Here is a 23,328-nt window from a genome sequence, read left to right as displayed (position 1 = left end):
GGTGCGAAGGGCGACAATACCTTACACGATTTCCCGGCAGAAGTGCCGAAGTCATCGATGAAAGGGCCCCTCCTCCCCCCCCACCCCTTGCAAAACGCGCCCTGCCCTCTAGATCCACACAACCCTCCCATTCCAGGCCTTTGCTACAAAGTACCCTTACCTGAGAGTAAGTATTGGGGACCACTCCATCTGAGAGATACCGGTACGGGCATTAGATACTGTAGATAGGTACAGCACCTCGTACTGTACGAGGTTGGTACTCCGTAAACTCGTAGGGCTTGCTTCGGCGTTATTATTCCCACTTTTTTTCTTCTTCTAAAAAGTTGTTGTCCACCATGTCCTTGTTCTCTCGTTCGTCCAACGGGTCCGCCCCCCTACCCTTGCCCTACTCGTCTTGCGCGTTCGTTTACGGCCTTAGGCCCTTTTTTTATCCCTTCTCCTGCAATCAACCAATGTATGTATGTACGAGTACAAGGTAGGTAGGTACCCTGCCCTGTCCTGCCCTACCCTACCCTACTAGTATCGTACCCTTTCTGGACAAGAACCAAAGGTGGAGGGAAGGGAGGGGGGCCATCGCCCATGGGCTGCTGTGGCTGGCCGGGGAGGGGAGCGTCATCCACCAATCCCAGCATCCGTTTCCCGCTCTGGCACTAATGTACGTACCTGGTCTGGTCGTTCGTTCGGTCGGTCGGTCAGTCGGTCATCCCAGGTGTTTTTTTTCCCCCCCAAGGGTCAGGATCAGGATGGGCTTTTCGAGCATCAGGTATACCAGGTAGGTACGTTATCATCTTGTTCGCTTGGTTCCTTTCGGGAGCTTGCACGTTTTTCGTTTTAGGGGGGCCCCCTTCCCGGGGCCAAGGGACATCAAGGACATCAAGGTAAACCAAGTATTCCTTTCTGTACTCGGTACCTACGGAGTGTGTATGTATGTATGTATGTAGGTACCCGGTTCTTGTCCTGATCCTGGTAAGGCAATAATTGCTTTGGCCCCATGTAACCAAGATACCTACGGAGTGCGATGCCCTATGTTACATACCGACGACCAGTATGCCTCTCTACATCCGCCTAGTCGTGACTTGCAGGTTTGGGAGACATGGAAACCCCTTCCTTCCTCTCCCTCACCCTCCGTTCCCAAGATGTGCGTTTCTCCCTCTACCTACCTACCAACCTACCCTTTCCACCCTTGTTGCCTGTCTGCACGACCCAGCCGTTCCATGTGCCTAGCTAGCTAGCTAGCTAGTAGTAGCACAAAGAATATCTATCCTCCCCCTACCAGGCAGGCTGAAGGGATTCAGGAGGCGTTTCACCACCGCTGTAGGTACACACTTACATACTCGCAAGTGTATGTAGGTATGTAGGTATGTATCATGTAGGGCGGTGGATCAGCTATGGTACGGAGAGCATAGTGTACACTGCCACCTCCGTACCTACACTTCATACCTACGGTACGGACCCGCGCGTTGCAGGGAGCGCATACTCATGATCTCCCGGTCGTTGTTGTGTTTGATATTGTTGTTGTTGTTGTTGTTGCTTGTTGTTGTCGTCGCCGTGCCCCCTTGTTCCTTGTATAGTGCCCATCTTCATGCTTTACTCCCCCTGTTTCGGTTAACAGGACTAAGGCTCAGGGGCGGAAATCACCCTGTCGTGCCGTCTTGCCACCCTGCCTGGTGCAGTCTTCCAGAAGCCCAACAACCCCCTTCCTTCACTCGCGATACAAAACCTGTCTCTCGGAGGATCACTTCTTCCCTTTCCCCCCCGGCCTCCATTCCCTGCTCGCTTGCTATCCCTTCCGTACCCCAGGGCGCGTAGATACAAGATTACAAACACACAAAGGGCCAGATCGACGGGTCCCGGCCCTTCGTCGCCCCAAGGGACATCTGCATATCTACATGTGTTTGAGCATAATCTCAACAGGGGGATGAGGGAGAAGAAAGGGGGAAACAGGGAGGAGACTTCATTTGATGGCGGCTCGGCGAGATTTGATACTCTTGCTAGAGAATAAACTGGAAATGATAGGCGGCGGCAGTTGTTCAACAAGCCAGAAACTCTTACAACAAGCCCCGTCTCCCTTGGATCCCCTTCACTTGCGATCGATAGTGCCGTGCTCTTCCCCTGGCGTTGTTGATACACAGATGCCGACTGAACAGTAGTTGAACCAACGCGGGTTTTCTGTCTCTTTGGCCCCGAACTTGACATCGGCCACAATAGTGAGTGGGGATGGGTGATGATCGCCACCCAGGATTTGGAATACATTCCAATGGATACAGCCCCCAGCATCGCAGTACCTACCCATCGAATACCACCGGAGTATGGAGTGCAGTCCCTCACAACATTTGCGGTTTGAATTCTTGGTCTCTGCCACAAAGTCAGCACCGTCGCGGGCAGCAAACACTTCAGCGAAGTCGCTCTGGGAAGAGTTGGAAAGGTTCTGTGTCTTCCATTTCCTCCAACATCGCCCGACACTCTCTTCACGGTGGATGTTTTCCTCAGCTAAGAGGCCCACCCCTCCCTCACCCATCTGCCTGGAGCGGATTGTGTAAACTCTCATTTCAATCCAATTTGCCGTCTTTCACACTTCGTGCCGGCATTGTAGATCTGACACAAAAGCATCTCATACAACCCCTTCTGCCTCTTCTGGTCCAAGATGGTTGCCACTCGGAACAGGATTACCTATCTCTTCCTCTTTCTGTTAATCAGGGTCAGTGGCCTTTTGCCATGACGACGGGCCAATCACCACTTTTTGGCCCCCCCGTTGAGAAGTCGCCCTACGGGCGTACGGGGAGAAGCCACCTCCTTGTGATTGGGAGACTCTGACATAATCCTCCACGCAATACGGGTTCAGTGGAAGAGAAGGGTAATACTGGTGAGCAACGCCTCACCCTCTGTTAAAGAGGCAACAGCCTGTTCACGCACGGGCTTTGGGAAGGTGCTGTTGCCGTCCTGGGTGTATGGAGGCGTGTTGGTCGAGAAAGGTAAAGGGGGAAAGCTCGTTGTAGGGCTAGAACGGAGTCTGGAGCGCGTGCTGTGGTTGATACGGGGCCCAAATACCCGTGTCATATTTGAAATGATCCTTCGAAACGCAATGCGTGGTTGATCGTTGGCCAAGGAAAATCCCTGCCCATTGTCCCTGCCCAAGAGCGAGCAAATAAAGGCCCCGCAACAGTCCTCTTCATCCTTGGTGTCCTCGTTCCTGGCCTTATGTCAGCCCGTCGGGGATGTACTGGTGGTGCTACCAACAGTGTGGGTGCCGTCGATGACAGGCACTCTGCTTGCTCCATCTACCAAGGACGCCCCCCCTCCATTGCACATGTCCGCCTGTATGCAGAGCAGCGGACACCACAGGGGCACATCTGGTTGGCTCCCGAGCTCTTTGGACGGAGAAACGCATTCGCTTCTTTGGTGCATGAACGGTAAGTAACGACAAGATCATTCGAATGTTCTCGATGATCCTTCCGACGCGTAGAGATTCTGGGCTTCCGGCATGGATAGGCTGGTTTGCCGTCGATACAGGACCTGCAGAACTCCAAACACGCCTATGTGATGGGGATCAATCTCCCGCATTCCGATGATCGAGCGATGTGAACTATGGATGTGCCGGTGGTCGTGAATTGGCTGGCAACGAAAACTGTTGATTGCCGCATGTCTGCCTGGCACGCGCATGCCAGGCGCTCGAGGCATTGCCGTAAAGAGTCGGAACTACTTTGAGGAAATGGTTGGTTTTGCCACCTGCCAGAAACGCTTTCGTCGTTCACCAAAGTGTTGGCGTTTCGACCAGACCCTTGTAGTCCAATTTGCTACTGGGAGTCCAGAACCTGGTCTCGTGCTCAAATGAAATCCTTCGAGGCATATGAGACACCAGAGATGGAGGACACGTTGCCAGTGTCAACACTCCCATCTGGCGATACGCTGTGCCCTATGTCTTCCGTATTAAGAAGTGCATGTGTTGAAAAGGGGTCGGAAGCAGACACTGAGCCCTTCCTCAAAGAGCACAGGACTCGGGATTTCCCGGCAATAGTTCTTCTCCCGTTTCTCGTAACACAATTTAGCCGGATGTACAGCCGACCAACCTTTCACTGGCGCTCCTACAAGCACACCCATTCTCAACTTTCTGCATTTTTGAAACAGCTCCGGCAGGGGGCGTTTGGATCCAAGTGACGGATCGTTTTCCACCACCAAGCAGCAAAGGAAACTTACCATTCCTTACTAAGGTCAAGCGTGGTATAGGTTGCAAAGGAAGCGTGTATACCAGCTGCATACGTGCCTGAGGCTGTCTTTCCAGAGGCGGGAAGTCAACGTTCCTCTTCGACAGGAACCCAAATCAACCATGTGAAAGTCCAGCAACGTTTCAGTTGTTTCTCTCGCGCTTCGCCAACGGGCCCTTGGCAGAAAACGCAGAATAACGGTTCCATTTTTCCGATGACGTCTCAGAAAGGGGCGACGGGGATGTTTCTTCTGAACTGTGTCGCTTCAGTGTATTGAAACCGAAGGTATGCGCTCAGGACCGCATCCTAGCATACCATATTTCCTCAACGCCTCCATGAAGGATGATGGATAGGGGCATAATGGTGCGAGACTGGGTCCCCGTGGGTAGAGCCTAAAGGCAACCAGTCCCAAGTTTCTGTGCCTTTCACATCCCCAACCACCCACTACTGTTTGTCTCTTGGTATTCAGGCCTTCTTTGACTGGTAACCTTACATGTAGTTGTTGTAAGGTCCTGATGGAATATGGATATTTTCCAAGATTTTTCGGAGCATTTCAATTCCCGGAACGTTATCATGCTTTGTCTTAAATGTCTCCATGGAACGCCTGAGGGCTGTGGCCCGTCGTCACCGACTTTGTGGATAGAGACCACCACTGTACTTAGGCATAACCTTGAGAAGGTAGTTTCAGAAGCAAGGCCGACACGTGTTAGTACTCAGGGTTATACAGGGGTGGCCGGGGCGCACTGTCTTGGTAGGGAGAAACACAACAGAGCAGAGCAGCAGATGTAGCGGCAAAGAGGACCTATTGCATCCTGTCTAGCTCGATTCCCAGAGACGAGGACAGGTATGCACACCGTGACCACACCCTTGGGGGACACATTGGGAACAGAAACAGCAAGGGCTTCTTCTGTGAGGGACAGCGAAACGGGGACATACTTCACTCTTGCCAGCCTGTAGGAGCCAAGACAGGTGTATAGGGGAAGATAGGACGAGGTAACTGACTGTGCGAGATAGTAATTTGCTAGAAATACTACATGACCTCACGCGAGTACTTTGTGCAGTCTGTAGTGCTGGTGGAGGTAGAGAAGGCGCAGGCGATAGGTCCCCCGCTCTCCTGCTCTTCTCCTCCTCCAGTTTTTCCGGTGGGGATAATCCGTTCCGGCCTCTAGCCTCCTCCAGCTTTCCGTCCTCCAGCCTGCGCTCTGACATCCCCCCATAGCCCCCTCTCTTTTCTCTTCTTATTTCCGCTTCTCCCACCAGACCATCAGCCTCGCCTCACAGTCAGTCGCGGAAATATCTCCACGCCTATCCACTGCCCCGTCAACCCTTTCAAGAAGCCCTCTTGTAAGGGAAGATCTCCAAAATATCATGGTTTCCCATAGCGTCGCTACTGGCACCGGCACCGGATCAGATGCCTCTCCCCAAGCCAATGGCCATGGCGAAAAACGCAAGGCCGAAGCTGACCCAACGGCGGAGAAACAGTCACACACGAGGTCAAAAAGGAACAGATATATTTCAATTGCGTGGTAGGACTCCCGGGGGGAGAATAGCGAAGACAAGAAATGAATGAAATATGCTGACATGGGCTCTGTCAACGAAACAGCAATGAGTGTAAACGGTCGGTTGCCCTGTCTCCCACGTCCTCTCTCTTCCACCCCTTACTTGTCAAGTAGAGGCTGATCTTTTATACAACGGCAGGCGCAAAATAAAATGCAACGGAAACACTCCGTGCCAAAGATGTGGCAATCTGAATCTCGAGTGCATCTATGCGCCGAATTGCTGCACGAACTCGCTCAAGGACTCTGCGTGCGTCTTCACTCTTTACAGCTGGCAGACCCAACTGACCTTGGGGAGCAGTGAGTTCAACCAGATGCGCGACCATATTGCTGCACTCCAAGAGCAAGTAAACGACCTTTACGCCAGCTTGAATGAGTTGCGAAGCAGAGCCGACATCTCCTATTCGGCTCCCATCGACCCGCAGTTCTCCCACGATGGCTCAACCCGTTCCATGTCCGTGTCGGCGTCCCGTACGCTACCACCCCTCATCTCGCCCAAGAGAGCACAGCCCAAGGCCTTGCCTCAATTTCATGGCCCGACAAGCACAGTCTACGGATTGGATGTGGCCAAATCTTCCCTTCAGACCATGGGGATCACACATAATGCACCGGACGATGGTATGATGTCTCGCGATCGAAGTCGAGCGGCTTCACCTATCATGATGCTTCCGCCTCATCCAAGCAAAGACCCCCTATGGTTGATTGACCATCCCGAAGTGGTTCGTCTGTGTCGCGTCTATGAGGAAGAGATTGGAATCATGTATCCTGTCGTGGACATCGATAAGGTTTTGAAGCAAGCGACCTCGTTATACAAGTTCATCGCGGCGTCCCTGAGAACTGGGCTGGGTCAACCCGGTCTCCCAGGCGCAGACACGTTCGACGATGAAGAGACTACCGTTTTAAAGATGGTTCTGGCGATAACGCTGACTGTTGAAGGACACGGACGAAGTGAGTTGGGCCAAAGATTCTTTGATGCGGCAAAACCAGCGACGGATCTGAAATTAGTTACCGCATTGGACATCAAGTCCGTCGTCTTGACGGTATTGACGGTAAGAGGAACTTTCCGTCACGCTACTCAGGTTGTGTTGGCTGACATCCGTCAACAGGCTACTTTCTACTTCCAAAAAGATGAGGAGGCACAGGCATGGCGATTCATTGGTATCGCAGCGCGCATGTGTATAGAAATGGGGCTTCACAGAAAGGACTCTTTGCTCAAATCCTTTACGAACGAAGCTGAGTATCAGCAAGCCATTCGTATCTTCTGGACCGTCTACGCGCTCGATCGTCGCTGGAGCTTTGGCACAGGCATGCCATTTGCATTGCAAGATGCAGACATTGATCCCGCTCTGCCTGAACCGGTAAGTCACCTTGATCCGTTCCCAATTGCCTTATTGATGTCCGGCAGGATGAGAGTCATCCATATTTGAAACACATTACCAAGTACAATCAAATCGCCACAAAAGTCTGGTACCACAATCTGGCGTATGAGGCGGGCCAGAACACGAAGAAAGACGAGATAGGATTTTTGGACTACCAGATTCTGCAGTGGTATGCACAGCTTCCCGAGTCGTTGCAATTCAACAATCGGGACCTTGCCAGAGAAAATGAGATACCTGGCCGCGGAGTGCGCCGTCTCCGACTTCTGATGTATTTGCGTAAGAACCAGGCACGAATTTCTATCTATCGGCCTATCCTCCATTCCGCGACCAGCATTATGGAGAACCGCCACTACGCACAGAATGTGATTGACGTGGCCAAGGACACCATCAACACGTTGACAGCAGTGAACCAGATGTCCGACATCTACAAAACCCAGCAGGTGCTGTACAACTACTTTTTGGTCCAGGCACTCGCTGTGCTCTTCCTGTCAGTGGCTCATGCTCCGGCCGTCTTTTGCTCCCAGACCAGGCAAGAGTTCTACGCTGCGATAGAGATTGTTAAGGGTTTTAGCACCAAGTCACACGTGTCTAAGAGGCTCTGGCGGACTATTCGAGGGCTCAAGGACATGGGTGACAAGATTGGTCTACTGGCTCGCGGCGTCGGCGGCATGAATGATGCTGAACAAGACGCTCACTCAGACGCCGCGATGGCAATGGCTGGCCTTGCCGGACACAAAGTCGACTACCAGCAGCCGTATGGCAATTCGAGTTCGAACCAGGCGAATGGGGGTCAAAATCAGCAAGAACTAGGAGTCAGCCCGGACGATGCACTGCAGATCACGAATGAGTTGTCCAGTCTATTCGAATTGGCTGGTGGGTATGGAGCTGCGACTCCAGGACCGGAGTCATTCAACTTCGTTGGCGCAAACGGTGAAATCAGTATGGCGGAGGGATTCAATGCGTTTGGAAATGAGCCGGAATTTGCCAGAATTATGAACGAGTTGTTTTGAAACCGAGCAGTTTGACGATACTTTTTGGTGCCTTAGGGTACAATGATGACCGCAAAAATAAGGAATTGACTGTTTTCTATCCGTCATCTATTCTCGTTGCACTGAAGAAACAGGACGCGCTGTACAAGCAGCCATTAATCTCGAATCACATGATTTTTGCCAAGACTGCTTGGGTCGGGGCTGATTGGTCAAGATTGGACTTCACTGCGCCCATCCACTTCGCTCTCTCGGGGCGCATGTCAAAAGTGCGGCCGTGGAATTCACATCCAGCTATCGTCCACCTATCATTCCTATATGATTCTGCAGACAAGAGTTGCGATCGACCTTGACCTAGAGCACGCGTATCTGTGCATGTTGCCACATTAAAGACAGGCCCAATTGGTTTTTGTATGATTTCACTGCCTGCCTACCCCTGCTCCTGAAATCAATACACCCCGCCGAGCCACCCTCTGACTCCCCTACCTCTTATTCACTGCTCGAAACTTCCAAGAGCCAGGCAGCGAAAGCGACTGTGAGACGTCTGACACCGAGAAACGAAGGCAGTCGTGCAACCCTCCTCCATGCCTCCCACGAGTCCTGTCCTTCCTCTTTCCTGACCCCTCCCACCCCGCGCCAGACCACTCGCCCGTCTTCTCGATCATCTTACCTTCCACCAGGAAGTTGAGGTCTCACAGACAGAAGATTCTGTGTTGAACGCGACTTTTATCCCAATCTGTCTGCCCAACAAGCCTCCGCCCTGGCCGCTGGCCTGGACCGGCTCGACATTGCTTCCGAATACTCTGAATCGCTCTACTACCAGCAATTTACCAGTTCCTCCGCCACACTCTCCAACGCAATGTCTCAAACTTCTTCTCAGAGTCCAGATAGCTGGATCGGAACTTTCTGCAACCTGGTCGGCCATGAATATTTCGCCGAAGTCAGCGAAGATTTCATCGAGGACGATTTCAACCTGACGGGATTGCAAGCCCAAGTGCCCATGTACAAGGATGCATTAGAAATGATACTTGATGTGGAACCGTCAGAAACTAATTCGTCAGCTCTGTCAGAAGAGGAGGAGGAAGAAGAGGAAGAAGAAGACGATGGCATTCTGGGCGATGAATTGGACGAGCCAACTGCGAATCAAAACGGGGCATCAAGGCGACAATCCGGAGGCCCAGCAGGCGGTAGAAGACATGGTCGGACCTCATCTGATACTTCCGTTATTGAGTCATCTGCGGAACTTCTGTATGGTCTGATACACGCCCGGTACATCACGTCAAGACCTGGGATTCAACAAATGATGGAGAAGTATGAATTGTCACATTTTGGTTTCTGCCCCCGGGTGTATTGTGCCGGGGCAAAAGTGTTGCCGGTCGGTCTGACGGACACCCCTGGGCAACAGACAGTCAAACTCTTTTGCCCGAGCTGTCTGGATGTCTACACTCCCCCGAACTCTAGATTTCAGGCCGTCGACGGTGCCTTTTTTGGGACGACGTTTCCATGCCTGTTCTTCATGTCCTACCCAGACTTAGACGTGGCCCCAATGAAGAAACGAAATCCCCGAGATCCCAGCGGCCAAGGAAATGATGATCTCGAAAGCACCTTGAGTCCCAACGAAGGGAATGCCACGCGTGGGGGCATAACGGCCAGTCGAAGTTCGAGCCTGACCCTACCTCAGGCCCCAGCGATTCCTGGTATCACATCGACCAAGGACGAGAAGACCTCTCTATCCGCGATGACTCAGAACACTTTACCTCCGCAACCAGCAACGATCAATGGGATCGCCACCCACAACCTTGCACCCGGTTTAGGGAAAGGTAAGATCTACGAGCCCAAAATTTACGGCTTCAAGGTGTCGGAACGAGCGAAGAGCGGACCCCGGATGCGTTGGCTCCGGTCTAAACCTCTAGACATTAATGAACTCGACGAAGCAAGACTATGGCATGAACGATATGGTGGCACAGTGGACGGTGACCCCGACGAAGAATTGCTGCGCCTGCCAGGAGGAACACAGGACAACGAAGATGTTGACGACGATGATGAAGAGGAGGGAGAGGAAGAGGAAGGGGACGACGGCGCTGGAGAAGGCGCTGACCAAGACGGAGATGCAATTATGGCCACCCAGGGCCAGAGTCAAACGCCCATGGCTCAAAGCAGTCAGCGTGGCAAGTCAAAACGAGAGCCTGATGCCGATGGGGATGCGTTAATGGCTAGTCAAAGTCAAGGCGGTGGTCGCGGCAAATCTCGACGGAAGCCAGGGACAAGGGGTCAAGGAGTCGACGTCTCTGTGCAACAAAGGGGTGAAGGAAATTGGATATGAGTATGGCAATAAACGAAGATGACGGACGATGATGCAGATGACAAACACAAGGTTGAATGAGCAAGGGTGCCCCCGAAAACCACCCGGCACAAGAGTGAGCATGTCAACTGACTTTGATGAAATGAAAATGGGAAGAAGCGTGTCTTTGATTCGCAGTACAGCAAAGCATCTACTCTCCCAGTTCTTGTGATCTTCCTTGCTGACGGCCTTCCCCAGCGGCGCAATGCTTGCAGATGTCCCCGAGGAACTTTGCAAGTACGCAGGAAAAGATGGATGGCGGAGGAGAGGTCCTAGGGTTCGAGTGCTTGCTAAGTTTGCTACCACTTATAACACGCATACTCGAAGCTCGCTCAAGCCTCGCTGCAATAGGAGGGAACAGATTCTACGGCTCACAACAGCAGTAGGCAATGACAGAACCAGTACAGAGACTAGCAGCGTGCTAGATCAGATGGAAGATGATATTACCGAAGGCGAATAAGGACAGACAACAGCACTTGAAGTGGAATAATGGAGATCAACTGACAAACCGGGATCCATACCGGGAACACGGGGAGGAACGCGCGCTGATTGATTTGGGATATTGAATTCTCGCAGGGGGCAGACTTGTTGTTATTACACATAGTGGACTAAGGGCAGTATCTGGCATCTACCCTCCGCTCACATCATCCACTCTTCCGGTTTTCTGTTCTTCACTTCTTCTCCTTTATCCTCCTTGGCGTTGGATCTTTCCCACACACAAACACACAATTCCATACCCTTTTTTTGATTGTGTGCGCGCAGAAGAAAAAAAAAGGTCACCATCTCCCAGAAGAGCAAAAAACTCATCCACGAAGCAGCTCAACTCTGGTTCGTGGGTAAGTGAAACTCGCCCTTTCGGGTTGGTTTTTCTCGGCCGGCCGGTTATACTACGAATTCTATAAGTTGAGTCGAATTGAGGGAGGGAGGTTCGATCGAGGAGGATTCTGAGGAGGTTCGAATCGAGGATCTGCTGCCTGCTAACCCGATTGTTAGTTTGACCTGACAGATCCTAGATTTTGTGTGTGTGGGCGTCCGATCGATCGAAGTGAGGCTCGAAGAGGGAGTCATGGGGTTCGATTATCGTCTCGCCCTTTGTCGTAGGAAAGGGGGTCTTTGTGTGCCAGAATTTGGCGAGAGTGACATTATATACTGCCTTTTTTTTTCTGCTGGACGTACCTAAGGGACCCACGGCTGGGTTCGTGAAGGTAACGCTGGTGGGCGCAGGCAAGGCTGAAGCGTGTCTTCAAGGGGTGGGCACATCTTCACTGTCACTACGGGGGGGCGGGATGCAACCCTTTGGCTACCGACGTCGACAACTCTACTGCTTCGAGTGTGTGTGGCATGGGATGTGGAATGTGAGACTCCTGGAGACCTATTGACCCGCTCGTTTCGCTCCCAATCCTCCTGCTGCCCCTGTAGTCAACCAACCCATTTCTTGCAATATAAATATACCACTTGATACACGCGAGCAGATTTCCTACATTCAGCACTCAGCTTATGGCACACACCAAACACATGGTTGGAGACTCACTCCCTCGAAAGACCTGGACACCCTGCCTCGCTGGACTTTGGACTCGAGAGCGAGGCTGGTTGTTCGATACGAGACACACGAGATGCACTGGCATGTGAATTCGGGGCGTTTATCTAAATGTTTAGGGGGGGGGGGTCAGTTATTCGCAGCGGAAACAATGAATACGCTACCTCGTCTTACGCAGGGGGTTTTTTTTTTGACGATGTCCTCTGTCAAGTCCGGGGACTGTCATACAATAAATAGATCGATACCTGACACCCACGGTGATACCCGTGGCGAAACCCGCGTACAAAGGTCACCTGTTGTATCGACAAGCAAATCCAGACGAGAAAGCCAGGAAAGTTGGCTAAAAACATTTCTTGACCTATTGACAAGAAGATCGTATAGTCGTGGCATGGGTGGTTGTTGCTTGGGTACACCGACAAATGAACGTGAACTTCTCTTCCCCCACGATGCATAGACTACGACCATGAAGAGATCTGACCACGACAAAGATTGGCCTGCCGATGATGGATTGGCGAGGCGAAGTGCTTTCTTTGCAAGGGCAAAAAAGTGCAGCACGGCATTTGAAGCAGACTATCAATCAACAGGGTACACGAGGAAGCGGGAATCCAGAACTGCACAAAGGCTTTCACAAAGGCTCCCGACCTACAGATCGAGGAGGCTTATCTATACAATACTTCGAGAATCAACAGTTATCCCCTGTTTCCATGTTTTCAGGTCTCGACACCCTCATCGAAACCACCAATTCACACTGGCTGTGACGCCGTCGCCAACGCCCTTGACACTGTGCCACCACCCTTTTGGCGTGAAGAGTGCATCACCAAGCCCAAGCGTCGTCTGCAGGCCATGGGTCCGCATGACTTCGTTGTAGATACTCGACGGGTTCCAAATGGCATCGTGGAGTGCCACTTTCTGTGGCCCGACCATCATCTCCTCGCCTCTGATTGCAGTGGAGAAGGATGTTGACGTTGGAGATAGTCGCGCGCTGACATCGTGATATAAAGCGTCACCAATCTGCGGCGGCAGGAGACGTATCGTCTTCTGCCCGGCTAGTTGGATGAACAAGTTCGGGTTCGGGTCGCGGTGTAATGGGGTGTAGGTTGGTGGGCGACCGAGCCAGAGGGACGAGGCGTAGATGTCGCCTTTTACTGTGCTGCCGTTGCTGTTGCTGCCGCTGGACGAGGAGGATGGGTGTAAGACCTCGGGGACAGGGACGTCTGATCGTATTGAAACTGGCAGGGAGGAGAGATCGCACTGGGCGAGGTAGATTGTCATGGAATCAACATCCCGGACATGGTCGATGCGTGTTCTTGATTCTGGTGGCGATGATTTGGAAAGATATGCGACCAGGATCTGCAGAGGCGCTTCGATGCGCTCAAATCCTTCACTTTGGCCTCCAGCGCCGGGGATGCTGCTGCCCTGACCGAGAACAGTGGCTGTCGAAGCATCTTTGGTGGTGGTGGTGGTGGTGGTGGTGGTGGTTATCTCCAGCGGCACAATTGTCGCTTCATGCCCTGACCAGAACGACGTCCGCAGTTCAGACGAGCGAGGGACATTGATAATCCAATCGCTAGACCGACGACCCTCTCCAGAATCAGGGTCGGCTGTCACGTCGATGGTGGAGGAAGGGCTGAAAAGGTCATAGTCTGGGTTGTCGTCGTGGACGAACCATTTTGAGCAAGCCGGAGGCAGATGCGCCCTCGAACGAGGCAGACGTACTGGTACGTTCTGCTTGTATGCTTGGCTGAACACAGTCACATCCCAGGACGGAAGGGTTGGTACCTCCCGAATGTCACTGGCCTGGTGACCTGAGATGGAGGACTCGAACCGACCACGGGGTAGTAACCGTGAGGAGGTGGGGGAGGCAGTAGCGGGTGTATGTCGTCTAAGAACTGAGCAACCCCTTATCCGGAGGCCGAGACATGGCATCTGTTGACTCTTGGGAGATGGCGACGTCCCGCTCTTCGTATCCGCCTGCGTATTGTGCTCGTGTTTGCACTGTAGGTAGAACGAACGCCTTTTAGTCATGGACTTGGACCAAGAGAAAAGCCTCGGCAGCGCAGGCTCATTTCGGCGTGACTTGGCGCGGTCGCGTGAAACGAGGCTCTCAGTGGCTCTTACCTAGTCCAGATCTGGAGATGCCGACGAGCTACGAGATACCTACGCACTACGCTGTCTTATCCGCCTTTGGTATCCCAGCTGTCCAAGCTTTTATGCATCAGGCCAACCAGACATGGCACCATCAATTGCGGGCTGTCTGACGACACAATCGCGTCCACCCCCTCCAATCACACCTTCTAAGGGTTCCGCAAAGAAGGGCGCAGCCATGTGAGTTCGTATAACATCTGATCGGTGGTGGATAGGTGAGAGACCCGGAACATTTATTTCCTCTGTTTCCTTACCTTCACGGAGCTTCTGCTCGCTCTGCTCTCTCTAGCTCTCCAGCATTGACACTCTTCGTGTGCTTCGCTACTCATTATCCTGTGTCGTAACATGGGGGCTCGGATCGACCGTATTCGCCATGGCGGGCCAGCCAACAAGCCTGGTTACACATTCTACCCAGTCCTGATCATCGGCGCCGGCGAGTCTGGCATTGCTATGGGCTGTAGACTGCGGCAGGTTCTGGGCTTCGATCAATTCCGCATCTTTGAGCGCAGGTCTGCCTTGGGAGGGACATGGCATACCAATCAGTATCCCGGTATTGCTTGCGATGTGTAAGTCTTTGGCCCTTTCCGTGTCCTTGCTCAATGGGGATGGGTTGCGTTTGAAAGATTCTGACGGTCCCTCGATCGACGAGAACCACAGCCCGGCTATCCTATACTCGTTCTCCTTCGCCCAGAACCCTCACTGGACGTCCTTGTTCCCCTCGGGGCCGGAGATCATCCAGTACCTCTACGACGTATGCGAAAAGTACGAGATCCTGGATAAGATCCAGCTCGACACCTCGGTCAAGGCGGTGCGTTGGATTGACGACGTCGAAGAGTGGGAAGTCGAGCTTGAACATCTCGCGCCAGGAGTTGGCGACTTGTCTACCCGTGAAAGGCGGGCGCTGGAGGCAGGGAACGGACCAAATTCCAAGACCGTCCTGCGCACCGAGATCGTGCGGGCAAAGGTGGTCTGCAGCGCCGTGGGCGGGCTGGTCGAACCAAAACCACCCCTCGAGGTCCCTGGGATTGACACGTTTGAAGGCGACATCGTCCACACTGCGCGCTGGGACCCCGACCTCAACATCCGGGGCAAAGACGTCATTGTCATTGGCACCGGTTGTTCAGCTGCCCAAGTCCTGCCTCAGCTCGTCAAGCCCGAACACGGCGCCAAACATGTCACCCAGCTGATGCGCTCGCCGCCGTGGGCCGTGCAATTCCTCCCTACCGAAGCGCAGGAGTTCTGGAAGAAATGGATCCCGTTCCTGTCCACGTACATTCCGGGCTTCCAGAACGGCCTGCGCAAGTTGATGTTCGCCATGCTCGAGCTCGAGTTCGTCGAGCTGTTTACACCCAGCGAGGCCGCGAGGCAGCGACGGAAGAAGAAGGCCAAGGAGCTCCTGGCCTACCTCCACAAGACGGTGCCGGAGGAGTACCACGAGATCCTGACGCCGGACTATGAAGTCTTCTGCAAGAGACGTATTGTGGATGACGGGTGGTTCCAGTCCCTCTCCCTGCCCAACGTGGAGATCACTACGCTGCCCATCACGTCTATTCAGCCGCGGTCGGTGACTTTGGGCCCCGGCCGCCTATACCCGCCCATGTCCAAGACGGACTCCAAAGCGCCCACCGAGCAGCGTACGGTGCCGGCTGACGTCATTATCATGGCCAACGGCTACGAGACCAACCAGTGGCTGCACCCGTTGGACGTGACGGGCCGGCAGGGGCGGTCGCTGTACAAGACGTGGGACGAGCGCGGCGGCGCCCAAGCGTACCTGGGCACCGCGATGGACGGGTTCCCCAATTTCTTCATGATCTTCGGCCCCAACACGGCGACGGGCCACAGCTCGGTGATCCTGGCGAGCGAGAACATGGTCAACTACTCGCTCAAGTTTATCGGGCCTGTCCTGCGCGGCGACGTCTCTACCGTCGAAGTCAAGGAGAGCGCCGAGCGCAAGTGGACGGCGGACCTGCAGCGCGAACTGCGCAACAGTGTCTTCATGTCCGGCGGCTGCGTCAACTGGTACAACGATGCGGCCACGGGTTGGAACGCCACCGTCTACCCGCGCACCCAGGTCGACTTCACCCTTCGCTGCATGTTCCCTGTCTGGCGCCACTGGGACCTCAAGTACACCACCAAGGGCCGCGTCAAGCTCGCCGCCTCCCGCGCCCTCAAGCTCGCCGGCCTCGTCGGCCTCGTCTGGTCCATCGTCTTCACCCGCAAGCACGGCCTGCAGAGGACAAAGGACATCGTCCGCGAGCTGCTCAGAACAGGTGTGCAAGGCGTTCGAGCCGTACTGCTCAGGTTGAGATAGATAGATATATAAATACTGCGTGGGCTTTCGTAAGACATTGGCGGGTCTGCGGAATACATACATAAGGGTCAATAATACACGCCTATTCACGGAATACATCTAAAGATCAAATCAGCGACGTCTTCCCTCTTGCTCTCTTCCTCTCAATGAATGCTAAGCAGACAGGCCGTCTGGTGCAAACTACAGGGCACTCAAAGCTACACCCAGAAACCAATCATTCTAAACCAAACATTCATCTATTAGTTTCATCTGAACCTCTCTTCTCCGATATCCCAAGGTCACGGGAGACCTAGCAGAGAGAGGCATATGCGCATGCTCGCTTGCTCTATCTCTATATACAAAGCCCCTTTTCGGGATCAAAGCTGTCCATGTGAACAGCCAAGATGATACACTCGGAATAGGTCCCAAACTCGCAACGTGCTTTTTGTGCCTGAACTCCTCCAATGCTCTCACACAATAATGTATCAGGAGAGACTCCCCTTCTTTGCCGGATCAAACAACACCGCAACAATCTCGTCGAGAATTGTAAAGACAAGATGCTGATTGAGTCGGGCGTTGTTCATGGTGGCCGTAATTCTTCTAGCAGCTGCTTGCGCATTGGCTCTTCCCACCACGTTGCCAGCTAGATCGGGGATCAGCGTGGCCAACATCAGAGCTGCTTCCGACTTTGACTTCTTCTTCTCTGCGCCCGTTCGTGGTTTGGCTTCTCTCAGCTTGCCACCGCCAGGCCACATGGTTTCCTTCATCATGTCAATGTACTTGAGCAGTGACTCCTCTTGAACAAAGCCTGCAAAGATTTCGCGAATTTTGCGCTCAACCGTTCCTCCGAGGAGTTGATGGAGGACCACAATCACGGCACGACCACGAAGCCAGTTGTTGCCTCGATTCAACTCAAACGTTTCGAGAAATATGTCACAGATTGGTTTCACAAAAGGTTCCAGTTCTTTGTCCTCGAAAGCTGCCAACTCGGCCTCGGCCTCGGCCACCGGCCCAGGCTCCAGAGGCACAATGTCAGCCTGGTTCATTCCCAACTGATTTGTGGCAGCCGATATCAGGTTCTGTCCGGCTACCGAGAGTTGGTCCAGGACCGACACATTACCCAGGAACTCGTCCATGCCCTCAGTGACAGAATTATAAATCCGGGTCACGATATCTTGTGCATTGGATTCCTTACTCGTGTCCTGGTGCGACTTGATGCTTGATTGTGAGAGAAACGAGCGCAGTTCTCTGCTGCGACATACATCTGGCATTTGGAGCAACTGCTGCAAATAATGTTCAAGTGCAAGACGTCGATTCTGCAGGAACTGCTTTTGGAGTTTCATGACAACCCTTCTTCTGGGAAATTCAAGATTCCTCGTGGAAGGATATCTGCGTCGTAGTCGTTGATGCAATTCATGGAATTCAGAATACCGTCGAGGGATTGCCCACGCTGCGGCTGGCATCTGATCACCAGCCTGCCTCTGAACTTCAATAACGTACAAGGCAAATTCTCGCCCGTCGTCTTCTTTTCCCACCACAACGGACTTGATGGAGATGCTGGATCGACCGTACAAACTGTTGTCGCTTTCTTGGACAATGTATTGCTGACGTTGAAGTTCTTTCCGGCGGATTTCCCTCTGAAGACTTGATTTGGATTTGTTCAGAATACGCAGCTCGGCGACGTTGTTTGTTAGTTCGGCCTTGCGCGTCAATGTGTCCACCACCGATTCCTGGGCCACTAGGCGCTCTATGTCGTTGTTAAGAGCTGTAATCGCTTCGGCAAGACCGAGATCTCCTGGCGCAGCCTCGTGGATCTCATCTTCGTCCACGCCGTCTCCTTTACTGTCGTCATTGTCGACATATTCATCTTCGATGAACTTTTCTTCGTCAGGAAAGAGGTCGTTGTCGGTGAACACACCTATACGAGAGGAAGTATTGACAAGTCCAAGTGTTGCCAGGCTGGGTTTGGGTTTATTGGCCTGTTCGCTGCTGGGGATGTCGAGGGAGCTTCGCGGTGAGTCAAAGTTCTTCGAAGATTTGGTCACCGATACCGGGGAGCCAAACAGGGTATCGTCGTCGTAGCCCATCGTTTCGTCCATCGGACTGTCTGTCATGATGTTGTTCATTGCTGCCTCCATGTTCTCGATGACTTGACGCTGATCCAAGGAATCACCATTCAGAGACTCGTGTCCAAGGCTGTTAGTGGAATGTGCCAAGGGGTCAGTGTCGTAACCATCATCGAACAGGGGTGTGGAACCGCTAGACCGTTTGGCAAGATCTCCATCCTCAAAGAATTTGGAGGAGGCCAGGCTTCGAACATCTGACGACGACACTGCAGCTCGCCTTAGATCCTTATTTCGTATGGCGAGTTGCGAACTGCTTCTCGTCATAGCCTGGGTCGGAGCTCTGGTCGTCTCTGCCCCAACCTGCCCGTTTCCCTCCGCAAGGTTACCCGTACTCTGCTGGCGAGGACGTGCGGCGGCCGCTTCGGCAGAAGCCAGAAATTTGTAGTAGAGATCAGATTTTCTAAAGTTTGGCAGGTGCCGTGTTTCTAGCTCTTCCAACACAGCCGACTGAGCGGCCAAGATGGCAGTTCTAGCGGCTCGATATTGTTGAGGAGTTGCTTTCCGACCAGCGGCCAGGAATGCCTTGATAGCGTCCCTGGATTCTTGTGGGATGTTCAGTTCTTCTTTCAGCATGTATTTTTCACTAATTTGAGCAATGTCCATACGATCTGCATCAGTCCAACTTTGTTGAATGCCGGGGTTTAACTCATCCCCAAAATCGTCCTCGAGAGGGTTGCGGAAGCCGTCGACCACCACCCAAAACTGGACCAAAGACATACGATTCTGACGATCCATATACTCCATGAAATATGACAATCCCGAGGCAGTGTGCATGATCTCCACCATGGTCCACTCGCGAGGTTTTGAGGCTGGAATGGGGCGAGAGTCAAGCTGCGGTACCGCCGCCGGCGGGACGGGTCCAGTTTGAGTGAGCTTTGCAATCTTTTGGTCCAGTACGCGTTTGGCCATTTCCAACCTTCGCAGATAGACGGGATCCTGACCTTCGACAAGGCTCTCGCGCTGAATCTGGCTAACGACCGAGTTCCGAAATCGCCGAGCATCCGATAGGTTCTTGGTTTTGCGAATGGCTCTAACAAATCGCTCAAAGGCGCGCTCGCTGTCATTGGGAGCTAAACGGGGCAACTCCTGGCCGGGTCTATTTCTTGGGACTGGAGATGCGTGTTGATCCAGAGCCGCTCTCATTCTGCGCACTGTCTTTCGATCTTGTAACGCAGTACGCCCATATGCTTCAATAATTTGGTTCCACGTATCCGGATCAGAAAGTAGCTGCATGATTGGAAACAGCACGGCGCCAGCGACAATTTCCTTCACGAGCACCAGAGTAGCGCGGCTGCCCATCATGCTCGGGGACAAAAGGTCCGGTAAAATGCGGACCAAGATTTTCCGGAGATGTTCTTGCTGCACGGTCTTTGTGTCTGAGTAAGTAAGGGCCGCGGCAGGGTGTAGCTTGCCATCCTTGTACTTGGCTGCGATGGCCAATTCCAGTTCCTCTGATTCGGTGACATTGCGGTTCAGGCTGCGGCCTCGAACAGCTCGCTCGGCCTGATCAAAGTCACGCAGATGTGCGGTGATCAAGGGTACAATCTTGGACACGAGCACATTGACAATGTCCTCGGCGAGAATCCGGTCTCTAATCTCCACCAACGCGGCGCGAATGTTCCTATCCACCTCATTGACAAAAGTCGGACTCTTGGAGATGTTCTGGTACCAGGAGGAAACGAAATCGCGAAGCGCAAGACCAATGAGAGCCTCGAGGGCTTGGGAGACCACAAAGGATTGGTCGTAGAGATGTAGGGGTTGGTATTGTTGGGAGACTCGGAGGACTGATATTTCGGGATCCCACTTCGGAGGAAGAAGGAAGGCAGGGGATACATTGGGAGGTGAGGACAGACTCTGACATGCCGGGCGCGACCGAGATACACTCAAGGTTACTGCAAGCAGAGTCACAAGAGTGACTAGGGAGCCAAGTGTGAAAGCGTAGCCCAGAAAGCGCAAGACGGGAAGGGCGCGGACTGCAAGACCCCAAGCGATGAACGCTGCAATGGCGGCAGACAAGACATGTCTTTGGGTGAGGTTCATTCTTGATCTCGAGACCAAGTCATGTTTGAAGAATCGGTATGGCTCCGCAGCCAGCCCGGTGGGGAGGAAGACGACAGCCTGACATTTACACCACCTCACGGGGCAGTCGGAAGGTGGGGAACGGAGAGGACATGCCGAGGATATTCTGCTGGCAGAGATCAAGCCGGACTGTGAGCATCAGAGCTGAAGAGTAGATCAGAGCAAGAAACAATCAATATTATACGAGGTGTGACATGGATGGGCGATGGTGGTGATTAGCAAGGTGCCCAACTAGCGCAGCCTGGGCTGGAAAGGTGGAAAGGTGGAAGTCGCGATCGTCACACCTTCCCAATTAATGGCGGAGAACCGTGGTCACCTGCGGTCACCTGCGGCCACCACCGTGCACCACCTTGCAGCATCCAACCCGCCTAATGCATGATCTGCTCTCCCATCTCTTCTACTGGGTGACTGGTTACTTCCCCACGCACCGTCGGCTTCTTTGGATCTCTTCTTGTTTGCAAGGGGAGGATGGTGAGTCAAAATCTTGTTGTTATTGCTTCTGCGACATGCAAAGGTAGCGTCCAGATGTCTCAGCCAATATCTTCCCATGCAGCCATGCTTCACTCCTGCCCGAGATGGATCCCGAGATTCAGGAATTCTTCCCCTCGCAGTAGCCGACTACCTTCAGACTCGCCTACCCTTACCATCACTTGCCCTGAGACACATCTTGAGCCTGGTAATTCGTTGTTCGCGTCGCGGCTCAAAGTTCCGAATCCACAATGCATGTCTCCTACCCTTGATGGCTCCTGTATGTAAAAGATACCTCAAGGGACCCTGGCAGAAATCATCACCGATCCTCAGGTTCTCGCATGGGCTGTTAACTGTGGAGGGGACCGTCCAGTTTCCTCCGTCCCGTTGTCAATGTTTCCACCTGTAGCTGGCGATGCCCAAGAGCTTGCATTAGACAAGTGTGACATGGAGGAGCCGTGCGCGTGATTGAGCCAGAACACAAAGAACACGGCAACCTGGTGCTGGAGTTTGATGGTGTGTGGAGTCCTTCCCCTTCTGGACCGTCATCTTCCTATCCCAGGCAGCTGGCTGCCAGAAAGAAGACCTTGGCCGGTCACCGCTAACAGCTTGCAAAGGCAATTCCTCGTATTGCACACTTCGTGCTGTCCTATTTTTCAGCTGGCCATAGTCGAAGCGTCCAGGAACGGCTGCCACAATGCTCAGTTAAGCAAGGATCATTGTACGGTAGCACAAGACAGCCGAATACTTTTTACATCCACGATGCCCTGGTTGCCTTGGACGTCTGATTGTCTCCACATGAGGCATCTTTGATCCTGCAGAGCATGCATGAAGTCGAATCGCCGCCAAACGAGCACGGGCGACCGCTAAGTCGATGCCTTAGACTGCCAATAACCCCGAGCAAGGCGTCGCGGATAGCTTTGGCATGCGCTTGATGTCGGAGCCGTGATGGGATTGCCAAACAAGTTTCATGGTTGCCCAAGGGTACCACTCTTCACCAAGTCAGTTACACGGTAGGGACCATCCCGATCGCGGCCCAACAAGTGGTGGACACAGCGCCTAAATCCTCCAGATCGATAGTATCCACATGACGCTAGGCACCGCCACACAGTTCAGAAGCAACCATTTTAGGTACAAAAGGAGGGCGCCACAATGTCCCCTCCATCCGCCCTCCCCCCGTGGCATTGCTGCTTGTTCCTGCGACTTGAGGGGACTTCCCAGGCGGCAGAGAGCGGAGAAGTCGTCCTTACAAAGTAGTACTCGCTCCGCGTGGGTTGACGGAACATTGGTCGACCTCGAAGCTTAATGGCTGTTCAGACTTCATCACAACTTCGGATTCAGCCTCCGTAATACAGGCAACATCTGGTGGCGCACACCTCTGTCTCTTGTCATCGATGCTGACCCGGCCATTCCCAATGCCTAGGTCTGGCGTGCGCCGAAATGCTTCTGAGGCCTTGCCGACATCGTCCACGACGCACAGGTCAGGCGGTCATTCAGACACATTGAACCCCTTGGGACCAAAATCTCTCATGCCGCAAGCCATCGCTTACCCATGACCACCTGTCAGAGACTTCCCGTTGATTGCCTTCCGGGCGTTCCACTACGAACAAAACAAGGTCATAAAAACTGACGATTATGCAAGTGCCATCATCAAAGCGGTGAATCCACCGACAATCCATATGCGAGAACGGGGACCGACACCCCAGTCACTCAAGCCGGGTGCGTTGGGTGCCATGCCTGCTAAACCCCCTCTACACGTTACAATGGGATTTTCTTTTGCATGTACGCTGTACGTAGTCGAAACTCCAGTCCGGCACCACCGTAAAGTGTGACATGACTACAGGGCGAACAAGGTGGGTCGAGTCGACACGCGAGCAAAAAGCAAGCACGAATACACGTTCCTGAGTAGGAATGACACGCTGGTATTGCCAGCCACAGACCCTGCTCAATGACATGGACTATCCAGCAGAAAGAGAGCCTTCGAGGAGAACTGTGCAGATCCCACAATGGCGCCTTTCGCTTCTGCGTGCAGAGACCGCGACCATGGCTCAATGCCGGAAAGTTTTCGACCTAAAAGCCACCCATCCAGTGCAGGAAATGTTTCCAAACTGGCTGCGGTCTTATAACACCCTGTAACGGCTTACTCCGTGTTGTGGTATCTGGTCCACCAGCTGGGACAACAAAGCAATAAACCCCCCAAGTATTTGCCGCATCTGTTA

The 23,328-nt window shown here is 53.1% G+C and overlaps 5 protein-coding genes across 5 annotated transcripts; 3 read left to right on the top strand and 2 right to left on the bottom strand.

Annotated features, from left to right (window-relative positions):
• Nucleotides 1–5,807: 5,807 nt before the first annotated feature.
• Nucleotides 5,808–8,147, top strand: AYO21_04154 (hypothetical protein; the record flags this gene model as incomplete). Its single annotated transcript, XM_022654127.1, has 4 exons — nucleotides 5,808–5,820; nucleotides 5,876–6,807; nucleotides 6,865–7,116; nucleotides 7,164–8,147. The coding sequence occupies 4 exons, from the start codon at nucleotides 5,808–5,810 to the stop codon at nucleotides 8,145–8,147; spliced, it is 2,181 nt and encodes a 726-aa protein (XP_022513642.1).
• Nucleotides 8,148–8,982: 835 nt separating this feature from the next.
• Nucleotides 8,983–10,446, top strand: AYO21_04153 (hypothetical protein; the record flags this gene model as incomplete). Its single annotated transcript, XM_022654126.1, has 1 exon — nucleotides 8,983–10,446. One exon carries the CDS (start codon nucleotides 8,983–8,985, stop codon nucleotides 10,444–10,446), a length of 1,464 nt encoding a protein of 487 aa, XP_022513641.1.
• A 2,281-nt stretch (nucleotides 10,447–12,727) lies between these two features.
• Nucleotides 12,728–13,927, bottom strand: AYO21_04152 (hypothetical protein; the record flags this gene model as incomplete). The annotated part of the gene is made up of 1 exon (XM_022654125.1): nucleotides 12,728–13,927. One exon carries the CDS (start codon nucleotides 13,925–13,927, stop codon nucleotides 12,728–12,730), a length of 1,200 nt encoding a protein of 399 aa, XP_022513640.1.
• Nucleotides 13,928–14,491: 564 nt separating this feature from the next.
• On the top strand, nucleotides 14,492–16,457 carry AYO21_04151 (hypothetical protein; the record flags this gene model as incomplete). Its single annotated transcript, XM_022654124.1, has 2 exons — nucleotides 14,492–14,712; nucleotides 14,804–16,457. 2 exons carry the CDS (start codon nucleotides 14,492–14,494, stop codon nucleotides 16,455–16,457), a joined length of 1,875 nt encoding a protein of 624 aa, XP_022513639.1.
• Nucleotides 16,458–16,921: 464 nt separating this feature from the next.
• AYO21_04150 (hypothetical protein) lies at nucleotides 16,922–20,602 on the bottom strand (the record flags this gene model as incomplete). The annotated part of the gene is made up of 1 exon (XM_022654123.1): nucleotides 16,922–20,602. The coding sequence occupies one exon, from the start codon at nucleotides 20,600–20,602 to the stop codon at nucleotides 16,922–16,924; it is 3,681 nt and encodes a 1,226-aa protein (XP_022513638.1).
• Nucleotides 20,603–23,328: the final 2,726 nt, after the last annotated feature.

This window comes from Fonsecaea monophora (assembly GCF_001642475.1).
Source record: "Fonsecaea monophora strain CBS 269.37 chromosome Unknown Scaff22, whole genome shotgun sequence".
Taxonomy (NCBI): domain Eukaryota; kingdom Fungi; phylum Ascomycota; class Eurotiomycetes; order Chaetothyriales; family Herpotrichiellaceae; genus Fonsecaea; species Fonsecaea monophora.
Note: the sequence above shows the minus strand (reverse complement) of the source record. Positions and strands in the feature narration are given on the sequence as shown.